The following is a 21,203-nucleotide window of genomic DNA, read 5'->3' as shown; positions in this document are numbered from 1 at the left end:
ATTTTGGCAGCTCATCACTGACCTTAACTGTCTGTCTGGACCCTGCTGATGCAGTTCGTTAGTGAGTCTGCTCAAAGAAGGGTAGATTGAAGCATGCCAGGGAATTGTTAGTGCCCGTCAGCAGGCTACACATGGATGCTTAATTTGTGGCAGGCTAGTGCAGGGTGGCTTGATTTAAATCAAGGCCAATTTAAATCTGTGATTTAAATCACAAAGTGGAAAGCCTCAATTTGAATTATCAATTTTTAATCTAATTTCCATTCGTGCTTCAGTTATTGTCTAAAGGAAGGTGCATTCTTGTAGGTTGATATAACCATTAAAATATGTTGATTTACAACTAAATAGAGCCTTTACTCTGGACTTGGTAGCTTTTTGCTACCAAGGAGGGTACACTGTTATATAGATTTAGTTAAGCAGCTATCTAGCTTAATATTTTAAGATTCTTATTAATTGTACAATGTTAGTATGTTAGAAAATGGTGAATAATGTATTGCTTATTGACTAGATAATTAACTTTTTGCTCACAAGTTCTGTAAAGCTGCATTAAAATGGTAACTGAAATTTATTTAAACATGCAGAACAGGATATAAAACTTATTTATTAAACAAAGCAACTTTAAATGTTCGGCATACATAAACGTCACTGTTTTTTCCCTCCCCTTAAGAGCTGGAGAGTAAGTTTCCATGGTAGCTGAGTCATAAATATTAATGATCTGAGAACTGAGCCAATCAGAGTTCAGGTAGGGAGAAACTATAAAATAGGAGTATGAGGCCATCCAGGTGGGATCAGCAGATGACCCTGATGAGATACATGCTGGTGTCTCTGGAATCAGAAGTTGGTTCGCAACACCAGTGGTGACTTTGCCAGTCTTTCGCACCTAGTAGCACAGCACCCCCCCAACCCCTCCCCAGGATCAAGCTCTTTATCCATATTTATACCTTTGTGCTATATTTATAAAGCTTGATCTCAAAAGCTATTCCCCCCCCCCCCCCCGATTCTTTCTTTATAGAGAAAAGTAGCCTTTAACTCAACATTTTGTTTTCATAGCGGCTCCTGGATTCAGCACATGTATTCTTTATTGAACTATTTTGGAGGTTATGATAAGATTAAGGCCTTAACATAGTTTACATTAAATTCAGATTTAATTTTAAATAGGTTGTTTTTTTAATAAAAAATTATTTAAATAACAATGAAAAAATACAATTTGAATAAAATCTTTTTTTTTCTGAAAAAATTATTTAATCCAACATGGGCTAGTGCGGGTGGATTTACGCTGTAGCTTGCCATGACCATTATCACAGAAATAACTTTTCTCACTCTCTGTTTTTATAGGCTGTACAATGGAATCCCTGGATCAAACAATCAATAGCTATCTGGATGTCTGGTTCGGGCCAAGAGGTAAGTTGTTCTATAAATATGTACATTTATTTCCTAGAACCAATGTTCAAATGCAGATATTGGAGTATAGAAACTGCCATAGTGGAAGAGATTGGCCCTCTAGTATCCTGAAGCTAATAGTAGTTTGTGTCAGCTGCTTTGGTGCCCATAAACACCCAATTGTGCGAAACTGTGATGCTCAGAGGAGAGGGCTTCTGATGCTACTGAGCGATCGGCTTATGACTTGAAGAGTGAGAAATGACAGACCTTGAAACTTTATCTGAGCTAATATACTGCAGCTGCTATTCTTATTCCTATAAATGTCAATCTGTTTTTTGGTCTTACTCAGCTAGTTGCCTCAACAATACCCTGCAACATGAAATTCTTCAAATTAATTAAATGTTGCATGAAAAATACCCTGTTTTTTAAGTTTGTTCTTCAGGAAGTACCCTCTTGTAATGAGGGAGAGGATAAATAGGGGTGTCTGACTGGTCTTCAGTAACATTCATTAATTAAAATGACACTCTCTTATCTCCTCGTTTTCAAATTAATTAGTTTTGTTTTGTCTTTTAAATTTTTTCTCATGTCCCTAATGCCTTATGCTCCTAATCTGTTTTGCTTACCTTCTTTTGTTTTTTTTTCTTTTCTCCTTTTTGAGATGAGGTGACAGAATCTCCTCAGCTAGAATATGGTATTCATTTTATCTGTTTTATGTACTGCCTTTATAATATGCTACATCTTTGTCATGTTTTGAAAACATTGATCTGAAAAAAAGTACATCAAAACAGTTTGCAGGCTTTCCCTCAACCCCCACAAAGCTTTAAGGTCTCATTTTAGGGCCTCATTAATGATCTGGATGATGGGATGAATTGCACCCTCAACAAATTCATGGATGACACTAAACTGGGGAGAGAGAGAGATATGCTGGAGGGTGAGGATAGGGTCCAGAGTGACCTAGACAAATTGGAGGATTGGGCAAAAAGAAATATGATGAGGTTCAACAAGGGCAAGTGCAGAGTCCTGCACTTAGGACGGAAAAATCCCATGCACTGCTACAGGCTGGGGACTGACTGGCTAAGCGGCAGTTCTGCAGAAAAGGACCTGGGGATTACAGTGGATGAGAAGCTGGATATGAGTCAGTGTGCCCTTGTTACTAGGAAGGCTAACTGCATATTGGGCTGCATTAATAGGAGTATTGCCAGCAGATCGGGGGGAGTGATTATTCCCCTCTGTTCGGCACTGGTGAGACCACATCTGGAGTATTGTGTCCAGTTTTGGGCCCCCCACTACAGAAAGGATGTGGACAAATTGGAGAGAGTGCAATGAAAATGATCAGGGGGCTGGGGCACATGACTTATGAGGAGAGGCTGAAGGAACTGGGCTTGTTTAGTCTGCAGAAGAGAAGAGGTGAGGGGGGATTTGATAGCAGCCTTCAACAGCTTGAAGGGGGGTTCCAAAGAGGTTAGAACTAGGCTGTTCTCAGTGGTGGCCCATGACTGAACAAGGAGCAAGGGTCTCAAGTTGCAGTGGGGGAGGTCTAGGTTGGATATTAGGAAACACTATTTCACATGGTAGGTGGTGAAGCACTGGAATGGGTTACCTAGGGAGTTGGCGGAATCTCCTCCTTAGAGGTTTTTAAGGCCTGGCTTGACAAAGCCCTGACTGAGTTGGGGTCGGACCTGTTTTGAGCAGGGGGTTGGACTAGATGCCCTCCTGAGGTATCTTCCAACCCTAATCTTCTAGGATTCTATATCTACACTGCAGTCATGGGGTGTGATTGCAACTCGCACAGGCATACCTGAGCTAGCTTTAATGGAGCTAGCTCAAGTATCAGAGCAGCTGAAGCTGTAGCTGAATGGACATCTGCATGGGTTAGCTGCCTGAACAGGTGTTGAAGGTTGTGGGTGGGCTTGTGTGGCCTGTGCTGCTGTGGTTTTAGTGCTCCCGAGTACAGCTAGCTCAGCTAGAATAAAGCTACTTCAGGTATGTTTATGTGAGCTGCAGTCACACCCTATGACTGCAGTGTAGATTGCCCCCAGACTGCAGTATGGCTTCTGAGCTCCACTAAAATAGAGCTGGAGCCTCTTCACTGCCACAGGGTGTCTAAACTGAACTGGTGTGAGCTTGTATTAGACTGTTTTTTGATCCCATTATAGACAGGCCTCTATGGAATGGGACAAGTTGACAACTTCTCCGTGATATTTCTGTGTGTATTTCAGTCCAAAAAGTGATTTTGTAAAAAAGAGCGTCCTATTTGTTTGAATATTTTTATATCCATATCAAATTTGTTCAGTTTACTGTTTAAAAATGTTTTGTCTACTTGCCAGTCTTACAACTCTCCCTGGAAATCAGACTGTCAATTGGGCTGTTTTCCTTCTCATGCAACACCAATAAAAAGGTTCCAAAAGCCAAATTATGCTGTAACACTAGGGTAAAATCAGTGTCCTGTTTGGGTTTGCCCTAGTGTAACTTACTGCTTGGAATATAGTGTGAGATGCACAATAAGGAATCCAATTCCCATTCCTAGCCATGCTGGCTCCTAAGGACTAGCAGAAATAAAAACCGTAAGAATGTACTTTGCTTAATACAGTAAGCAGAAACTAGATATGTTGATGATATATTAGTCTTTCAGGGAGAAAGGAAGAAACAAATGGAAAAACAGCATGGTGAAGTTTTTCTGTTTTAAAACTTATTCAGAATCTTCTTCTGTCCCAAATACCAAAGATAGATTTCAAGTAATAGTTTAAAACACTTAGCAGCAATAACTCCCTTTTGAAAGCAATGTTTTCTTTGGGAGCAGCATTACTTGCTTTTTGCTTAGCGACAGTGTGATTAAATGTAACCTTGCTATATATGAAAGTTATTGTGTAATTAAGAACAATGAGCATTTCTAGTAAGTTTTTTATTTGCTGTTGTTCCATCAAGCATTTTCTTTCATTCACATTGGTTCACGTTAGGTGCCTGAGAAAAATGTTTTCCTGACATAGTAACAATGTTTTAAATATTTCCATGTACTTATAGGCTTATAATAACAACGCTTTAAATATTTCCATGTACTAAATCACTGTAGTAAATATTTGTTGTTTTTTTTTCATTCTATTTCAGATCCCAGAGTAAAAGGATGGCTTCTTCTGGATAACTATATACCTACTTTTATCTTCTCTGTCTTATACTTATTAATCGTATGGATAGGACCAAAATACATGCAGAATAAACAACCATTCTCATGCCGGGGAATTCTAGTGGTCTATAACGTTGGACTTACGCTACTGTCACTTTATATGTTTTATGAGGTAGGAGGGTTTTTTGGTTGTGTGGGTTTTTTGTTTGTTTGCAGTACCCTGTTTAACCCCCACTTACACCAGAAACCTGTCTGTTGTGCATATTGTTGTGCTAAACTTGGTAAAATAACTGCAGAAATGTTGCAACAATTCTTCAGAGGTGTCTTCTCCAAAGAAAATCACCATTATTACTAAGTTCCTACGAGCACTTCCATTAATACCCTCGAGGATGGCGTGCAAAATCTGTACAGACTCAACAGCAAAATAAGTTGTTCTGAAATGTGAAGCTCTCCTTCAGCACACAGTGGAAGAGGAAAACTCAACTTTCTTGACTTGTTATAGTCTACAGGTAAACCTCGGTAGTATTTGAGTAGTTCCAAACTACTCTCCTAAAAAAGTACCACAGTCAAGCTGTTCTAAGAATGGATAAAAAGAAAAGGAGGACTTGTGGCACCTTAGAGACTAACAAATTTATTTGAGCATAAGCTTTCGTGAGTACCAGCCAGATACTACAGAAAATTCTTTCCTGGGCAACTCAGATTCCACCCCATCTAATATCCCATCACAGGCCATTGGGCCTATTTACCATGAATATTTAATCACCAAAACCATGTTATCCCATCATACCATCTCCTCCATAAACTTATCGAGTTTAATCTTAAAGCCAGATAGATCTTTTGCCCCCACTGCTTCCCTTGGAAGGCTATTCCAAAACTTCACTCCTCTGATGGCTAGAAACCTTCGTCTAATTTCTAGTCTAAATTTCCTGGTGGCCAGTTTATATCCATTCGTTCTTGTGTCCACATTGGTACTGAGCTTAAATAATTCCTCTCCCTCTCTGGTATTTATCCCTCTGATATATTTAGAGAGCAATCATATCTTCCCTCAACCTTCTTTTAGTTAGGCTAAACAAGCCAAGCTCCTTGAGTCTCCTTTCATAAGACAGGTTTTCCATTCCTCAGATCATCCTAGTAGCCCTTCTCTGTACCTGTTCCAGTTTGAATTCATCCTTCTTAAACATGGGAGACCAGAACTGCACACAGTATTCCAGGTGAGGTCTCACCAGTGCCTTGTATAACAGTACTAAAACCTCCTTATCCCTACTGGAAATACCTCTCCTGATGCGTCCCAAGACCGCATTAGCTTTTTTCACGGCCATATCACATATACAAGTGCAGATTTCTTTGGCGTTATAGTAAGTGTAGATAAAATTCCCATTGCAGCTGATCTCTTCTCTTCTAGCACTCAGAATAATACTCATATTTTCCACATGACATTTTTGTAACAGGGTAGGGGGATGGCCTAGTAACCACTAAGAAGTCTTTTCCATTACTAATGTCTGATTCTGTGAACTTAGAGCACTGGACTGAGACTCAGGGCACTGGGTTCTGTTCCTGGCTCTGCCAGTGAGCTACTGGGTGACCTTGTGCAAGTTACTTTCCCTTTCTGTGTGCCAGCTTCCCCATCTGTAAAATGGGGATAATGATACTGATCTCCTTTATTAAAGTGATCTACTGATGGAAAGCACTATACAAGCTAAGTATTATCATTATTATTATTAATTCATTTTTTTACTTAAACGTTATTCCTTCACACTATTCCATATACAATATTCTGTAAACTTTATATGATGTAAAGCCTTTATAGTTATATTACAGTTGAACTGCTTCTCTTTTGCATAGCAATCTCCCTGCTTATTAAGCACCATTTGCCTTGTCAACTCAGCTAAATCAAATGCATGTTTGTTTTTTTTAACACTTGCCTGGCATTACTCATGTGGCTTGGAAAATTGCCATAAATTCACATAGTCAATGTGAGTTCTTTGATCTGGTGAAAGGAAAAATAAAACCTCACCTGTAGGCTATATGATCAGTGGCTAGAGCTTAAATTTAAAAACTGTCTTTGAACATAGTCTTTGCTACTGCAAATATATAATGCAACTTGATTTTCAGTGTTAGCATTATATTTAGTGATCTTGTTATCTGTGTGAAAATATCCATTCAGCATTGTCTGGCCAGACTACAACTTTATTCACTTAAAATATCTGGAACTGCCCAGCAAGAAATTTTACAGTGCAGCTCAACATCCTTTCCTTAATCGCTTCCATTGATTCCCAACCATGTCCCAGCTATCTCGCTGCTGAGACCCCAGTGTCATCCCCTCACTTGAGGTGAAAGGGGTTGGAGGTTGGCTCTTCTGTCCAAATGTAGGAGCCCCAAACCCCCATTCTTCAGCTCCCTTAAGGGATGCCTTCCTTGAAATCCTTTCCCAATCCATGTTATCCAATAACTATATCCTTTCCATAGAGTACCTGCTCTGACATCTGTCATGAGCTCTATGTACTGAGGTGCAGCATTACAACCTAAGTCCCTTACTCCACCCGACTGGATCCCAAACTTATTGTGGGGAAAGACAAAAAGCCCACCCCACTTCGGCCAATCTGGCAGCGAGGGAAAAATTCCTTCCCAGCCCCCCAGGGATAAAGGTAACTAGCAAAACAAATCAAAAGGGAACCTGGTCCTTTTGTCAAGTTCATGGGTGAGTGAATGCTGCCAGCCTGATCCCCATAAAAGAGGGGCTCTCTGGGGCTGCATGGGGTATAAATCAGACATGCCAAACCCACAAAAATAAACTGCAGAAATTGGGTGCTTTTTTTTGTTGTTGTTGGCTTAATTGGCTTGTGAGTTGCTTGTTGGCTAGTTTTTGGCTTGTAGCTTTTTGCTTTTTTTTTGATCAGCTTCCGGCAAGCAGGAGCAAGGGGCGTGGGGGGGGGGCGGGGGGAAGAGTCAGGGTGCACAGCGGGCCCACCACAGTCCCAGACCGCAGGCCGGGCGGGATCTAGTCACATAGAGTGTTGGGGTTCTAAGGGATTGGGTTGTTTTGACCTTGTTTTGAAATAGGATTAGCTTGATTTTTGGCTTATTGTGAAAGTCAGGGTGCTTATTTACCGCGTGAAAGTTGGCAACTGTGGTATAAATACTCCCCAGATGTACACTCTTACAGCCAGCAGGAAGGGCAGTGCAGTGGCCTTCTCCTGGCCTGGCCCCAGCTGCACACTGTCCTTCCTGTCCATCTCTGTAAGCTTTCCTTCTCCCTACCTGTTGTAGAGGAGCTCTTAAAGGGACAATACCCCTTTTCTTCCAGCTAGCCAGACAGAGACCTCCTCCCGGCCCCCCCCCCCCCCCCCGGTGTGGTGAGCACATTAGTGGGCGCGATATAACTGTTTTTATAAACAGGCACCCACAAAGCTACAGTGTTACACAGGGTACTGAGGCCATTAACATTTAATGTATGTTTTAGTAAATTTTAAATTTTGTGACTTAGCGTTTTGTAACCTAAACTACATTATATGTATACAGTGCATTTCTGTTCAGCACCTAAGAAAACATCTAGGGTAAAGAAAATCAGTTCTTCAAACCCCTGGATAAACCCCTTTCAATAGACTCTGCATTGTGACCATATTTATGTAGTCCTACAATGGCAGAGTTGAGGGCAAGCATAATAATGGTTTGCCAGCTAAGACCCTGAACCTGTGGAAAACTTTCACATGGGAGAAGTCCTACTGACTTTGGACAATTCGCTTGCTTAATATTAAGCCTGTGCATGTTTGCTCCATACCACCAATGTTGACAATTCACAATTTCACTGTAGGAGAGCATCTCTTTTGCTAACGAGACATATCAGAATGTTCATCCTTTCCAGCGTTCTGTTTGAAAAAGTAGTGCTTTTATATGAAATTTGGCAATAATGTACTATGGACACTTCATTGTATATTCATGTTTGACACTTATGTCTATGACTTTTTTAAGTACATAAAACATTTAGCAGCTTGCAGTTACTGTTCCTGATATTGTATTTGGAGTCTTGCTGCAATTTTATTAATTATTGTGAGTCATGACAGGAACACCATTTGCTAATCTTGTTTAAAAGAATGAGTTTTCTAGAATCTGAGATAATTGGGTCAGCATACAACTAAGTCAACATCCCAACTAAGATGTGATTAAACTTAACCAATGTGGCTTTCTGTCCTTTAGAACTGAGCACATATTTGTAAAGACAAATTTTTACACACTTTTTCCTTCAATTTGCTTTCGTAGCCCTGGTCTACACTGGGGGGTGGGGAATCGATCTAAGTTACGCAACTTCAGCTACGTGAGTAACGTAGCTGAAGTCGACGTACTTAGATCGACTTACCGTGGTGTCTCCACTGCAGTGAGTCGACTGCTGCCGCTCTCCCGTCGACTCTGCCTGCGCCTCTCATGGCGTCAGAGTACAGGAGTCAAGAAGAGAGCGCTCGGTGGTTGGTTTATCGCGTTTAGACTAGACGCGATAATTGATCCCCGCTGGATCGATCGCTGCTCGCCAGTCAGGCGGGTAGTGAAGACATACCCTTAGGATCAGAAAAATAAGGTTTGAGTTTTTGCCTCTTCTCCATTTTCACCTAAAATTCTTGTGATCTGAAGTCCCCCTGTTCACTTGTATTTGCCAATATGCAATATCTCTGGGTCCCTTGTTTTAATTGGGAAAGCTTCCTGACAGCATGGAGACTAAAGTTCTGTGTTTGTATCAACAGAGCAGCAAGTTTGTACATATTGCCTCAGTAACGTGCCTCAATCCAGACCTTCTGTTAGTGCAGGTTACACTGTACAGTTTTATTTTGTGCAGGGTCTTTGACACAAACAGTAACCCCAAAACACTTTATAAAAGTTCAGTAATACAATTACAAAATTAAAGTAAAAATGAAAGCAGACAGGGAGAAAGTAACAGGCCATAACCAAGGGACAAAAACAAACTCTTAACTGTAGGGTCTTCACTTGATGTTAAAGATTCTGCTTTGGTTTCTCAGAACTAAATGACCATACTGTTAATTTTGAGTAGCATTTTTAAAAATTGCCTTTAGAATAGTTAACTTTGTGTAATTTAAACATCATGTGCTCTCTGTATTTCTGCTGGAAACTCCTCTTTCATTCCGCTACAGTCAGTCTTTTGTAGACAGCTGCATTTCATGAGAAAAGACCTGTCCATGATCTAGCATTGACAGTGTCATTAGGAAAGAGTTGAACTCCACTTGGGTTCCTGCCAAATTGAAAGTACAGCTACAGGACTTCCCTAGTTACAGCTGAAAAGTACAGAGATTCATAGGTCCTAAGTGGTTAGGGGACCTACCTATGCTGTAAACACAAGATTAGTGTTTACAGCGAGTGAGTCAAGACTTATTGAGTGAGTCAAGTGAGCCAAGTGAGTCAAGACTTATTGCAGAGCCAGTCAATACCAGCAGTAAGGTGGCCTAGCCTCATCTCCTGTAAACAGAGAGTAGGTGTGGGAGACAAGTTAGTAAACTGTTGTTCATCAAATGATAGTACAGAATTGTGCAGGTCATGTAGACAGTAACAATATAAACAATGTTTCATTCCAGTACTTGCAGCTATGTAAATAATACATTTGAGAACAATTACCGGTCAGGTCAGTGTGTCCCATGTGTGGCTAGTTCCTTAATTGTCCTTTTAATATGTGCTGAAGTAATGTAGAGCAAATGAATGTGGCTAAAAGAAACTTGAGTAAGTTAGCAAAAGCAAGCATGGTTGATTATTTTTCGTGTTTTAGAAAAAGCAGAGCATATTGTGAGCACTTCTGGAAACAAATGAGTAGTAAGTTATTTGAAATAGTCTCTGACTACAGGTCCGTCCTTGCCTTTAAAAGGCTGCATCAGAACACCATTGGTCACTTTACTTAAGTGGAAGAAACTTCATACCAGGTTAATTACAAATTGAAAAAAAAACTGTTTGGATTGCACAACTCAAACATACCAATTACTCTGGGAAAATAAGCTTATGGTATGTAGGGTTGTTGACTAACTGGAATAAATACAGTGTAAATGTTGTGATTAGTCCATTTTAATGGCCCCTAACACGATGAGAATTATGTAAGCTTTTTCTGCACAATGTGCTGAAACAAGGTTTTATGCTACTTGACTAACTTGAGGATGCTAAAGAATCCATATAGCTTTTCAGTTTTCAGTTATTCAAAGCTCTTTTCCTGCTGTCATAATTATGGTCTCAATGCAGCACCCACTGTCCAGATATGAAATTGGTTCTTTGGCATGCATCTGCTTTTAAATGTTTATGCACACAGAGATCAGGGGTGAGAAGTACGATAGTACTGCTCACTCCTCTTGGGTAAGGAGTACGATAGTAGAATTGTATTTTCCTTATGGGTGAGCAGTTGGTTAGACTGACATAAAGCAGAATAGATCGATATATTGCTATTGGAGGTTTTTTAGCTTATCGCTCCATGCAAGGCTGCAGCTGTCCTCCAATAAGAGTTTCTCATTTGTGTTATGGTGATGCTCAGTTTGTTCTTTCATCCATACATTCATAAGAGGACTCTAAGTGTATCGTTAATTGCATGCTTTAAATGGTGGTGTTAGTGTTGAAGATCAAAAATGGTGACACAAACTGACTTTGGATTTTGTTTTGATTTTTAAAGTAAAACTGTAACTGTTCCAAAGAACTTCACATATTTTGAAAAAAAAAATTAGGGGGAAAAATGATGCTCTAGTTGTGAAAAAATTGACATTAGAAAGGGGCAGGCCATTTAAGTGGTTAACTTCTACAAGATATAACTAGGACTAATTTACTACCCACTCTCCAATTCTGAGGTACATGCAAGTAAATTAACACCTCTTATCCTTATCTTATTTAACTACATCATTTTCAGTGGTTATGTAAAACTCTTTGTAACCCAAGTCATCCCTAGTGACACTGGCAGGGAAACCCTATATTAGCACTTTGTTGACAAGTACTGTGATTAAATGTTCTTGATAACCCAGTTCCAGCATGAGTGTGGATGGGGCCAGAAATGGACGACTCTTGTTCTGAATACTCATTTCTGAACTTTTTTTCCTTTTGCACCTGGAAATTATCTAAATCAGTTACCATTCTTCTTTTTTTAAAAAGAAGTGCCCAAAATGCCAAACTTTATAATCGCATGGATAATTTAATAGAAACATGCATGGGGGATGGGGAAGACTGCTGGGAATCTCTGGGTATGTCTACCCAGTGAGCAGCAGCCCATGGCAGCAAGTCTCAAGAGCTCAGGTTGACAGACTCGGGCTTACAGGCCTTTCATTATGGAGCTACAAATAGCTGTGCAGACATTGGAGCTCAGGCTGAAGTTGGGACTCTGAAGTCCCTCCTCAGGCTTCAGAGCCTGAGCTCCAGCCGGATTGCAATGTCTACACAAGTATCGGGGTAGCCATGTTAGTCTGTATCCACAAAAACAACAAGGAGTCTGTTAGTCTTTAAGGTGCCAACAGATTTATTTGGGCATAAGCTTTCGTGGGTAAAAAACCCCCTGAAGAATGCATCCGAAGAAGTAGTTTTTTACCCATGAAAGCTTATGCCCAAATAAATCTGTTAGCTGTGTAGACATTTTAAAGACTATTCTTAGTGGAAGCCTGAATTTGTTGACCTGGGCTCTGAGTCTCACTGCCATTCGTTGTGTAGAGGTACCTTATGGAAATCTCTACACTGCGATTTAAAAACCTGCCTCTGGCCTGTGCCAGCTGACCAAGGCTCCTGGGGCTCAGGCTAAGGGGCTGTTTCACTGCAGCGCAGACTTGTGAGCTTGGGTTTGAGCCCTGGCTCTAGGACCCGGTGATGTGGGAGGATCCCAGAGATCAGGATGCATCCCGAGCCCAAATGTCTACACCACAGTTAAACGCCCCTTAGCACAGGCCAGCCGCAGGTGGCTAATTGCAGTGTAGATATACCCTACAAGGCTAGAAGCAGCCAAACACAACCCCTTCCGTTCAAGAGCTGTAATGGGAACATAGTAGCAAAGGAAAAATAAATGAAAACTTACAGCTTGGTTCAAGCTGTTAATGTACATGTGATGGGGGTGCCCAGAATCTTTGTAATAGTAATTTGTGCCTACAAGTCTTATCTCTCACAATGCCAGGAAATCGATAACCACCTACATAACGCAGGTAGTCATTTGGCTGGCTGGAACATGCCAGCACTGAAAGGTTTAATATTTAAAGTAATTTTGAAGAATCAGAATGTAGCACAATACTGTACTATGGACACTTCATTGCATATTCATATCTGACACTTATGTCTACAACTTTTTTTAAGTACATAAAACATTTAGCAGCTTGCAGTTACTGTACCTGATATTGTATTTGGAGTCTTGCTGCAGTTTTATTCTCCATGTTTTCAGACAATAAATCATTCTGAAAATGTGAATAATTTGACACAATGGAGGAAAGGTGAACTACTTCCAAACAAGTAAAACAGTTAACATGATTTGAATTCAATACCTTTTGAAGTATTAGGCATGGGGAAAGCTTTGGTACAATGGAAATGTTCAGGTATTATTTTTGCCATCAGAAGGCACTGGGCATGCAACATAAGGGCTGTAAAACTCCAGCAGTTTTCCTTTCCTAGTTCATACTCTGTGCACATAAAACTTAGTATCTTTTCTTCAAAAAAGGCAAAACTTACTTTTTGTCGATTTTCTGCAGAAGTGGGGCACTTAATCAGCTAAAAAATGTTTTTGTACTCTAAAATAGATTTGTTCAAAAACACACACAAATCTTTCAGAACTTGATGGGGATGGGACCTTTACCTGTCCTGTTTAGTCCAGGACACAGTAATTGGAGCAGGAAGGGTGGTGGGGAAAAATATGGAACTGTTGTTAACTTGGTGTTCAATCATACCATGATTCAGTTACTGTTTGGGGCTTAAATTGTAACCTAATGTCACATTTAGATGTCCCGGAATTGGTCAGTAAAGCTGCGGCCATGGTTCAGGTGTACTGTCAAGTGCAATATTTTTATCAGATGATACCTTATTCTTTCATCTTGTCAGCTGGTTACAGGAGTATGGGAAGGAGGATACAATTTCTTCTGTCAGGACACACACAGTGGAGGTGAAGCTGATATGAAGGTAACATTATTTGTTATAACTCTCAATTACTACTTTAAATTTTCTCTTTGCAGATGAGTGAAGAGCAGAACAGGATTTATCTTTATCCACATTAAACAGGCCCGTCCCCTTTCCCCCACTGTACTCAGTGCACAGAAAGTACATGTTGAAACTTGGCGGTTAGTCCCTAATATGATCTAATACTAGGTCCCTACCAAATTCATGGCCATGAAAAACGTGTCACAGACAGTGAAATCTGGTCTCCCACCGTGAAATCTGGTCTTTTGTGTGCTTTTACCCTATACTACACAGATTTCCCAGAGGAGACCAACATTTCTCAAATTGGGGGTCCTGACCCAAAAGGGAGTTGCAGGAGGGTCACACGGTTATTTTGGGGGGGCTCATGATATAGCCACCCTTCTGTGCTGACTTCAGAGCTAGGCAGCTGGAGAGCGGTGGCTGTTAACCAGGCACTCAGCTCTGAAGGCAGTGCCCTGCCAGCAGTAGTGCAGAAGTAAGGGTAGCAATACCATACCATGCCACCCGTACTTCCGCATTGCTGCTGGTGGCGGCTCTGCCTTCAGAGCTGGGCTCTTAGCCAGCAGCTGCTGCTCTCCAATTGCTCAGCTGTGAAGGCAGCGCTTCTGCGAGCAGCAGCGCAGAAGTAAGGGTAGCAGTACTGCAACCCCTCCTACGATAACCTTGCAACACACATACCCACAACTCCTTTTTGGGTCAGGACTCCTACAATTACAACACTGTGAAATTTCACATTTAAATAGCTGAAATAATAAAATTTACGATTTTTTTTAAATCCTATGACCGCAAAATTGACCAAAATGGACTGTGAATTTGGTAGGGCCCTGCTAATCACATTTGGTATTTGAAAAGACCTCTTGAGGCTGGATTCATGTTTGACACCTACTATGTCCATTACTGCGGCATCTGGGTACACTTAACATTTTAAAAAATGAGTTTTTTATAACAACTCTTCTCCTCTCAACACCTGACCACCCTGCTGTGAACTGCTTTTCCCCCATCCTCAGCAAAACACTTCTGTGATATGTAGAGGAGATGTTTTCCACAGAGAGCAAAACAGGAATACGTTGATGAAACATCCTGCCTTGTGTCTCAGTGCACCCTAGGTGCACTTTAATAGCCTCATAAAATATTTTCTGTCATCCTTCCGTCTCAATTATAGCTGCCTCTTTAGACTCATGTCTCTTACAGAAAACTTGATGCAAGGAATGTGCTGAGCTTTCCAATGAATCGCCATGAATATCTAGAAGTAGTGAGATGTGTTCTGTTGACTTGAGAGAATTGCAGGGACAACTCGTGAATTTCTTATTTTTCCCTCCTCTCTGTGTAGATCGTACGTGTCCTTTGGTGGTACTACTTCTCCAAACTCATCGAATTCATGGACACTTTCTTTTTCATTTTGCGAAAAAATCATTACCAGATCACTGTTCTTCATGTCTATCACCATGCATCCATGCTGAACATCTGGTGGTTTGTTATGAACTGGGTGCCTTGTGGTCACTGTAAGTACTATGGAGGAGAGAACCTACAACAGACCTACGTTGTTTTATTTAAGGCCAAATTGTGCCACAGGATGCATATTAGCAACTCCCATTGGCTTCAGTCTCAGAATCTGGCCCATCTTGCTTAAAATGCAGCAAAAAAAATTAAGGATTTTTTTATTTATTAAAAATTTATTAAATTACTATTACTAAAATTTATTACTAAATTACTAAAAATTTATTAAATTATTAAAGTACCAATAGTTGCAGGTATGAAACTGCCTGTAGGCCCTTCCTGCAATGACTGAACAGTGGAAGCAGTTCGGTGTAGATAGAGAATAGGTTTTGCAGGAAATACAGTCTATTTGCCTGCTGCTGTAGAGTGGCTCTGACACCTGTGTCAGCTGTGCTTACTTGCTTTTACAGCACATGCAAATATTCAAGCAAAGCTTCCAAGGAGAAACAGGTTTTAAGTCAGGCTTCGAAGCCTGTTGCAGGTATGTGTAAAGTGGCTAATTGCTGGAAATCAAACCATGTCTGAATCCATCAAACTTTGCTCACTCAGGATGTCTTTCCCTTTAATTTACTCTAGTCTATGGGTGGCCATAACAAATTATTTCAGTTAAAGTCTTTGTCCCATGGGCACTCATGAACTTGACTGTATGCTCTTTTGCCCCGTCTCCTCTTTTTTTTAAAACCTTACTAAATACTGTTGGCCTTTTGCAACCTCACTTGGATTCTTTTAATTTCATTTGCTTTTAACTGACCTTGTTTCCCAAATGTGTTAGCATAAAAATATGGGGGAGGTGACAGTAATGTAGAGGGTGGGTCAGTGATTTTGTTGATTAGACCTTAGCATAGCTTTGCTGAAGAAAAGTTTGTATAGGATCAGTCTGTGTCACCAACGTGATGTGCATAAGAAATACCAGTTGTGGATAGAAAAACTGCAAAACCCTCAAAACTCTTCTTAGTTCTAAGCAGAACAGTACAGAAACTGCACTTATTTCTTACTGTCAACATATGAGCAAGTAATATTTAACTTCAGAAGCGTGCATGTGTAACTATGTTGTTGTAGAGCAGTGGTGCAGACCCCATTGGAAATCTTAGACAGAGGGATGGCAGATCACAGGTTGAAAACCACTGTTCTAGAGAGAAGTCAAGCACCTATTTGTCTTAGCTTTACAACAGTAAAAGCCGCACAATCACACATTTAAGTGGTCTTAAAAATGCTTGATTACTCCCTGTTTATATTGGGTTTTCTTTTTTTTTTCAAGCTAGCTGTTCTACTCGGGCTTAGATAGCATATGCAATTTAGCGATAGGCAGCTAAAACTTAAAATCCTTTAATGACAGGGAAGCCATTGACAGGGAAGCCAATGACAGGGAAGGCAAATAAAATGGGTAAACTGAGCTTTTGAAAATCCCCAGAATATTGTCTTGTAACCAAAAGCAGACTCCTAGTTTCAGTGGAAGTGCCTGGCAAAGAAGGATAGGTCTAAAATTAGACCTGTGAAGCTTTGGTTTGTGGACATGTTTGTGCACCTCCACCCTCTTGCCTCCTCAATTTTTTTGAGCAGAGAGTTGAAATGAACAAGAACCCTAGTTGGATAAGTGGAGCAGACAGGTAGGCGTGGAAGGTTGGCACAAAATGCACTGATCGTGTGCACAGTTGCAAAAGGCCCCGGAGCTTAATGCCTATTTGAGAGTCTGACTCTCTTTTAGCCTTTAGTTTTGGGGAAACTGATTATTTAAAAAGGTCCTGATGATGTTTAAAAAGTCACCTTCTGTGGCTGTCCATTTGAGCACTGTTCAGGTTCCATGTGCCAACTTGTGTTCTGTATTAAAATACCCTTTCTTCCCCTCTGTTTTTAGCATACTTTGGTGCCACTCTTAACAGTTTTATCCATGTCCTGATGTACTCCTACTACGGATTGTCCGCTATTCCAGCTATGCGCCCGTATCTGTGGTGGAAGAAATACATCACTCAGGGGCAGCTGGTGAGTTATTCAGTTTTTGGTTCCCTGCCAGACTTCTCTGGATCTGGAGGAGCGGTTTTTCTCTGCCTGTAATAAAGGGAAGGTCTCCATGGTGGCCTCAGGTAAGCCAGCACAGATGTCCTATAGGAGGGACCCCAGGAGAGCCACCACATGCTATGGTCCCAGGTAGTGTGACAGTGGATTTCACCTCCCAGATCTTTCCACGTTCCACCAATATTGAACCTGAATACTTCATTTGGATGGGTGGATTTTACCCTTTTAATCCATTTAAGATAAATAACTCCTGCACAGGATTCACTAAGTGCTTTGAGGTGAAGCAATATTTGTAAAATAAAGAGCTTTCAAACATAACAAATACAGTATTGTGGTCTGAACAAAGGTCTGTCAACAAATGTTTACTAAAAATCCCTATTCCTGGCATAAAGGCAAAATCTCTTCAGACTCATTTTAGCAACCATTTTGACTTTTTTAGAAATTATTTCAGTAGTTCTTGGTCTGTTGGTTTGTTTCCCCTTCTTTTCACTACTATGCTTTTATTTTTTTCATCTTTCAGATTCAATTTGTCCTAACAATCTTCCAGACAAGTTGTGGTGTTGTTTGGCCATGTGCCTTCCCTATGGGATGGCTGTATTTCCAGATCTTCTATATGATTTCTTTGATTATCCTCTTCACAAATTTCTACATTCAGGTAAAACAAATGTTCGTTCATTCATTCATTCATTCTTTACACCAATCTTATTTGAAAGCCTTGAAACATGTGGTTTTCCTCTCTTCAGTATAAATGTTTTTTCACTATTGGCACTTGTCAGCACGTCTTCATGTTGGGGTCCCGTATGCTGTATGTGCAGCTCAGGGAGATTAGGAATTTGAATAACATGATCATAACATCTAGGAAATTTCTCCAAATCTTGACTTGTAAAATAATCCTTTGCCAGAAATACATAAAACTATTTGGAACTGTTTGCATTGATGCTTGCTTGCTCCCCCCCCTCCGGCCCCCGCCCCCAAAATACAGAACACTAGCATGCTAGCATTAAGTCTCTGGCTCAAAAATTCAGCATAATAGCTACTGGAAAAATGTATCTCTGAATGTGTTCAGGACTTAGTGTATATCGCAGTAATCAGGGTCCTGTGCTAGGATGTGCAAGTCAGTGCACATGTTTAATTGCTCTGAGGGGACAGGCCCTTTGTATGTGACTTAAAACAAAACTTAGTGCACATCTGTGTATTTTAGACTTACAAAAAGAAGGCATCCTCCAGAAGGAAAGAATATCAGAATGGCTCTACAGCCGCTGTGAATGGGTACACAAACAGCTTTTCTTCCCTCGAAAACAATGTGAAACAAAGAAAACAAAGAAAGGATTGAAGACCAAACTGAGAAACCATTTTGATACCACAGACAACAAAATAATCTGATTGTAAGCACAATAAGAGTTGTGCACTGATATCCTAACAGCTACTGTAACTATTCCTGCCTAGAATAGTGTGATTTATGTAGGACTTAACCTGTGCAAACACCCTAGAAACTGTATACAGTTAAAGTTAATAATTCTAGGCATCACTGACCCCGCTATAGACTGTGGAAGGGAGTATTATTGTAGTATATGACACTGCTGTTGCCTTACTAGTGACTATAATAGGTGCTGAATTATGATTCACAGTTTCAAAACACTGTAATCCAAACTCATGTTTTTTACTGTAGATTATGCATGTGATTGTAAATGTAATTTGTACAATGTTGGTTTCAGTAGGTAAACACACATGCCTTAAAAAAAAAAAATTAAAAAGCAGGGCCCAAAGCTTATTAATGGTTTGAAAATTAGGGTATGTTTCAACTTTGAGTTGATTGACTTATTAAAAAGTCATTTAGAAAAATCTACTGATCGGTTTACTGTACTGTATGTGGTGCATAATATTCAGTATCTCCTACACGTTACAGTGAAATTGGAAGTAGCGCCTTTAGTTTTGTATATTTGGCTTTAATTGACTAAGCAGTCACAATCGAGATGGAAGTTTATTTTACCTTTTTAACAGATCTTATTTTTTTATTTTGCATAATGCTTAAGCAGGCCAGCAAGACTTAAATATTAATTGTCTCTAAGAGTTAGAGGATATACAGGGAAGGTACATCCTGGTTTTTTATTTCTGTGAATTGCTAAATTGCAAAGCAGTTATTAATACTGGAAACTGCCAGTTTCAAGCATTGTGGTACCACAGCCATATTCATGTTTCAAAAGTGACTGGATAGTCTATGACCTTAGTAAAGTTCTTTTAAAAATGAAGATAAAGGATGCTTTTCAAATGTAACTATTCATATTTAAGTTGGCATTTGTGTTGCTATTTGCATAGCATACTTTGTCATTCTTAAAATGTGCCTAGCTCACAAAAATACTTTTTTTCCCGGAAAATAAAATTAAACAGATTAAGTCAAACAGAGACAGATCAAAAAATAAACCTTTGGAAATGTGCTGGAGATGAGTTTCCTGAGTGTAAGCTGTGTAGATCACCTGTAACTTTTTGGCTTATCTACAAATTTGTTTAGAACTGCTTGTTAAAATTCCTATTAATGTAAAATCTTGCCTTGCACACATGAGGAGTCAGTTGCAAAGCAGACCTCTATAGCTGGTATGTTATCTACTATCGTGGAGTTTAGATTATGAATACATTTATTCATTGAGCTCAGAACATTTAACTAATCATGCAAGACATCCTGTTGGTCATTTGCTTAAGTTTGTATGTTAACTATTTTCTTTGATATTTATATAAATATCAGTTTTACCATCTTTAACTTTTTTATTTTTTTGCACATCTATTAGGGAAATAATGAGTTTTCCTGTTAGCCTTGGGGGTTTTCTTTACTTGTTTTAAAGGAGACACAACATCTGTTTACATTTTACATTGTCAAAGCTTGTGTGTCTTCATTTCTAGGTACTGGTTTGCACAGTCTTTACATATTTCAGTACAGCAGCTGTAATGTTCAAAATACGCTGTCTAAGTGTGCTAGAAATGAACCCTTAGCTCATCTGAATATACCTACATTGTTAATGTTTGACATTGTTTAATCATTAAAACATTTTTGATTATCTCTGGCCAATTCCATAGTGCTTTATTTTATGGATTTGATACTGCACCTTATTTTGTATGATGCCAAGAGAGAACTACCATGGTCTTTAGAAATAAGGGGGAACTACAAACGCTTACAGAAATTTCACACGCATACATCAAATAACTAACTCCTTACAAGAAACATTGACAGCTACCAAACACATAGCAGTTCCTTGGCTATAATTGTAGAAATAATTATCCACATGGATGGATTATTCCTCTCAGTGGAATTACTGTAGAGTGGGATGTGTGGTCTGAGCACAGGACAAAAATTATAGTCCCAGCCATATCACCTAATCTTCCTGACTCAGAAGCCCAGTCTCTAAAATGGCAATAATGCCTATCTCAAAAGTACTGCGGAACGATTAATGTTTGTACAGCCTTCCCTAAGCTCTCCTGCCCTTATCTCTGTGCCCTAACTGTACCAAAAGCATTTAATTGATCTTATACAATGGCCATCACCATGGTATCTGAAAACCTCACAAAATCCATAACGTGTATGCAACTACTTATGGGCTTGTTTACACATGGAGTTATTCAGGAACAGCTGTTCCTGAATCATGTGTAGACAAGTGCTAACTCTCTTCCCTCCAGTCTGCATGCTGTTATTGTGAGAATCAAGGAAGTAGGCTTTGCTTTTTGCTCTGAAGGTTATTCTGATGTCTTCCAGGAGTGAGTTCCAGTTTTGTGGGCCAATAACTAAGCAAGCTCTGTCTCCTGCACTCATTAATTTAACTCTTGAGGTTGACAGAGTCGAATGTAGAACTCCTGGGGCGCTTTGATCACACTGGGCAATGCAATCCCTCAAGTAACTAGCCTCTTCCATGCAGAGCTTTTAAAATGAAGGCTAAAACCTTAAACTGAACCTGATATTCCCTGCGGAGTCAGCAGAGAGTGGAGTACTACAGTGATGTGCTGTGAGGAGCATTTGTTCCTGGGCAGCTGGGTTGCTGTATTCTGAACTAACAGTTCCTTTTAAGGGCAGTGGCTTCATCGC

The 21,203-nt window shown here is 40.0% G+C and overlaps 1 protein-coding gene across 2 annotated transcripts in view; it reads left to right on the top strand.

Moving 5' to 3' along the window:
- Positions 1-20,189, top strand: part of ELOVL5 (ELOVL fatty acid elongase 5) — a 57,774-nt gene extending 37,585 nt beyond the window's left edge. For both annotated transcript variants that reach the window (XM_074947804.1, XM_074947805.1), the window contains exons 2-8: positions 1,333-1,398; positions 4,483-4,670; positions 13,529-13,606; positions 14,955-15,126; positions 16,977-17,101; positions 17,655-17,789; positions 18,336-20,189. In XM_074947804.1, coding sequence (XP_074803905.1) covers positions 1,341-1,398; positions 4,483-4,670; positions 13,529-13,606; positions 14,955-15,126; positions 16,977-17,101; positions 17,655-17,789; positions 18,336-18,467 — 888 coding nt within the window. In that variant the 5' untranslated portion in view covers positions 1,333-1,340 and the 3' untranslated portion in view covers positions 18,468-20,189. The remainder of the gene's footprint in view (positions 1-1,332; positions 1,399-4,482; positions 4,671-13,528; positions 13,607-14,954; positions 15,127-16,976; positions 17,102-17,654; positions 17,790-18,335) is intronic.
- Positions 20,190-21,203: the final 1,014 nt, after the last annotated feature.

Source organism: Natator depressus, chromosome 3, assembly GCF_965152275.1.
Source record: "Natator depressus isolate rNatDep1 chromosome 3, rNatDep2.hap1, whole genome shotgun sequence".
NCBI lineage: Eukaryota > Metazoa > Chordata > Testudines > Cheloniidae > Natator > Natator depressus.
Note: the sequence above shows the minus strand (reverse complement) of the source record. Positions and strands in the feature narration are given on the sequence as shown.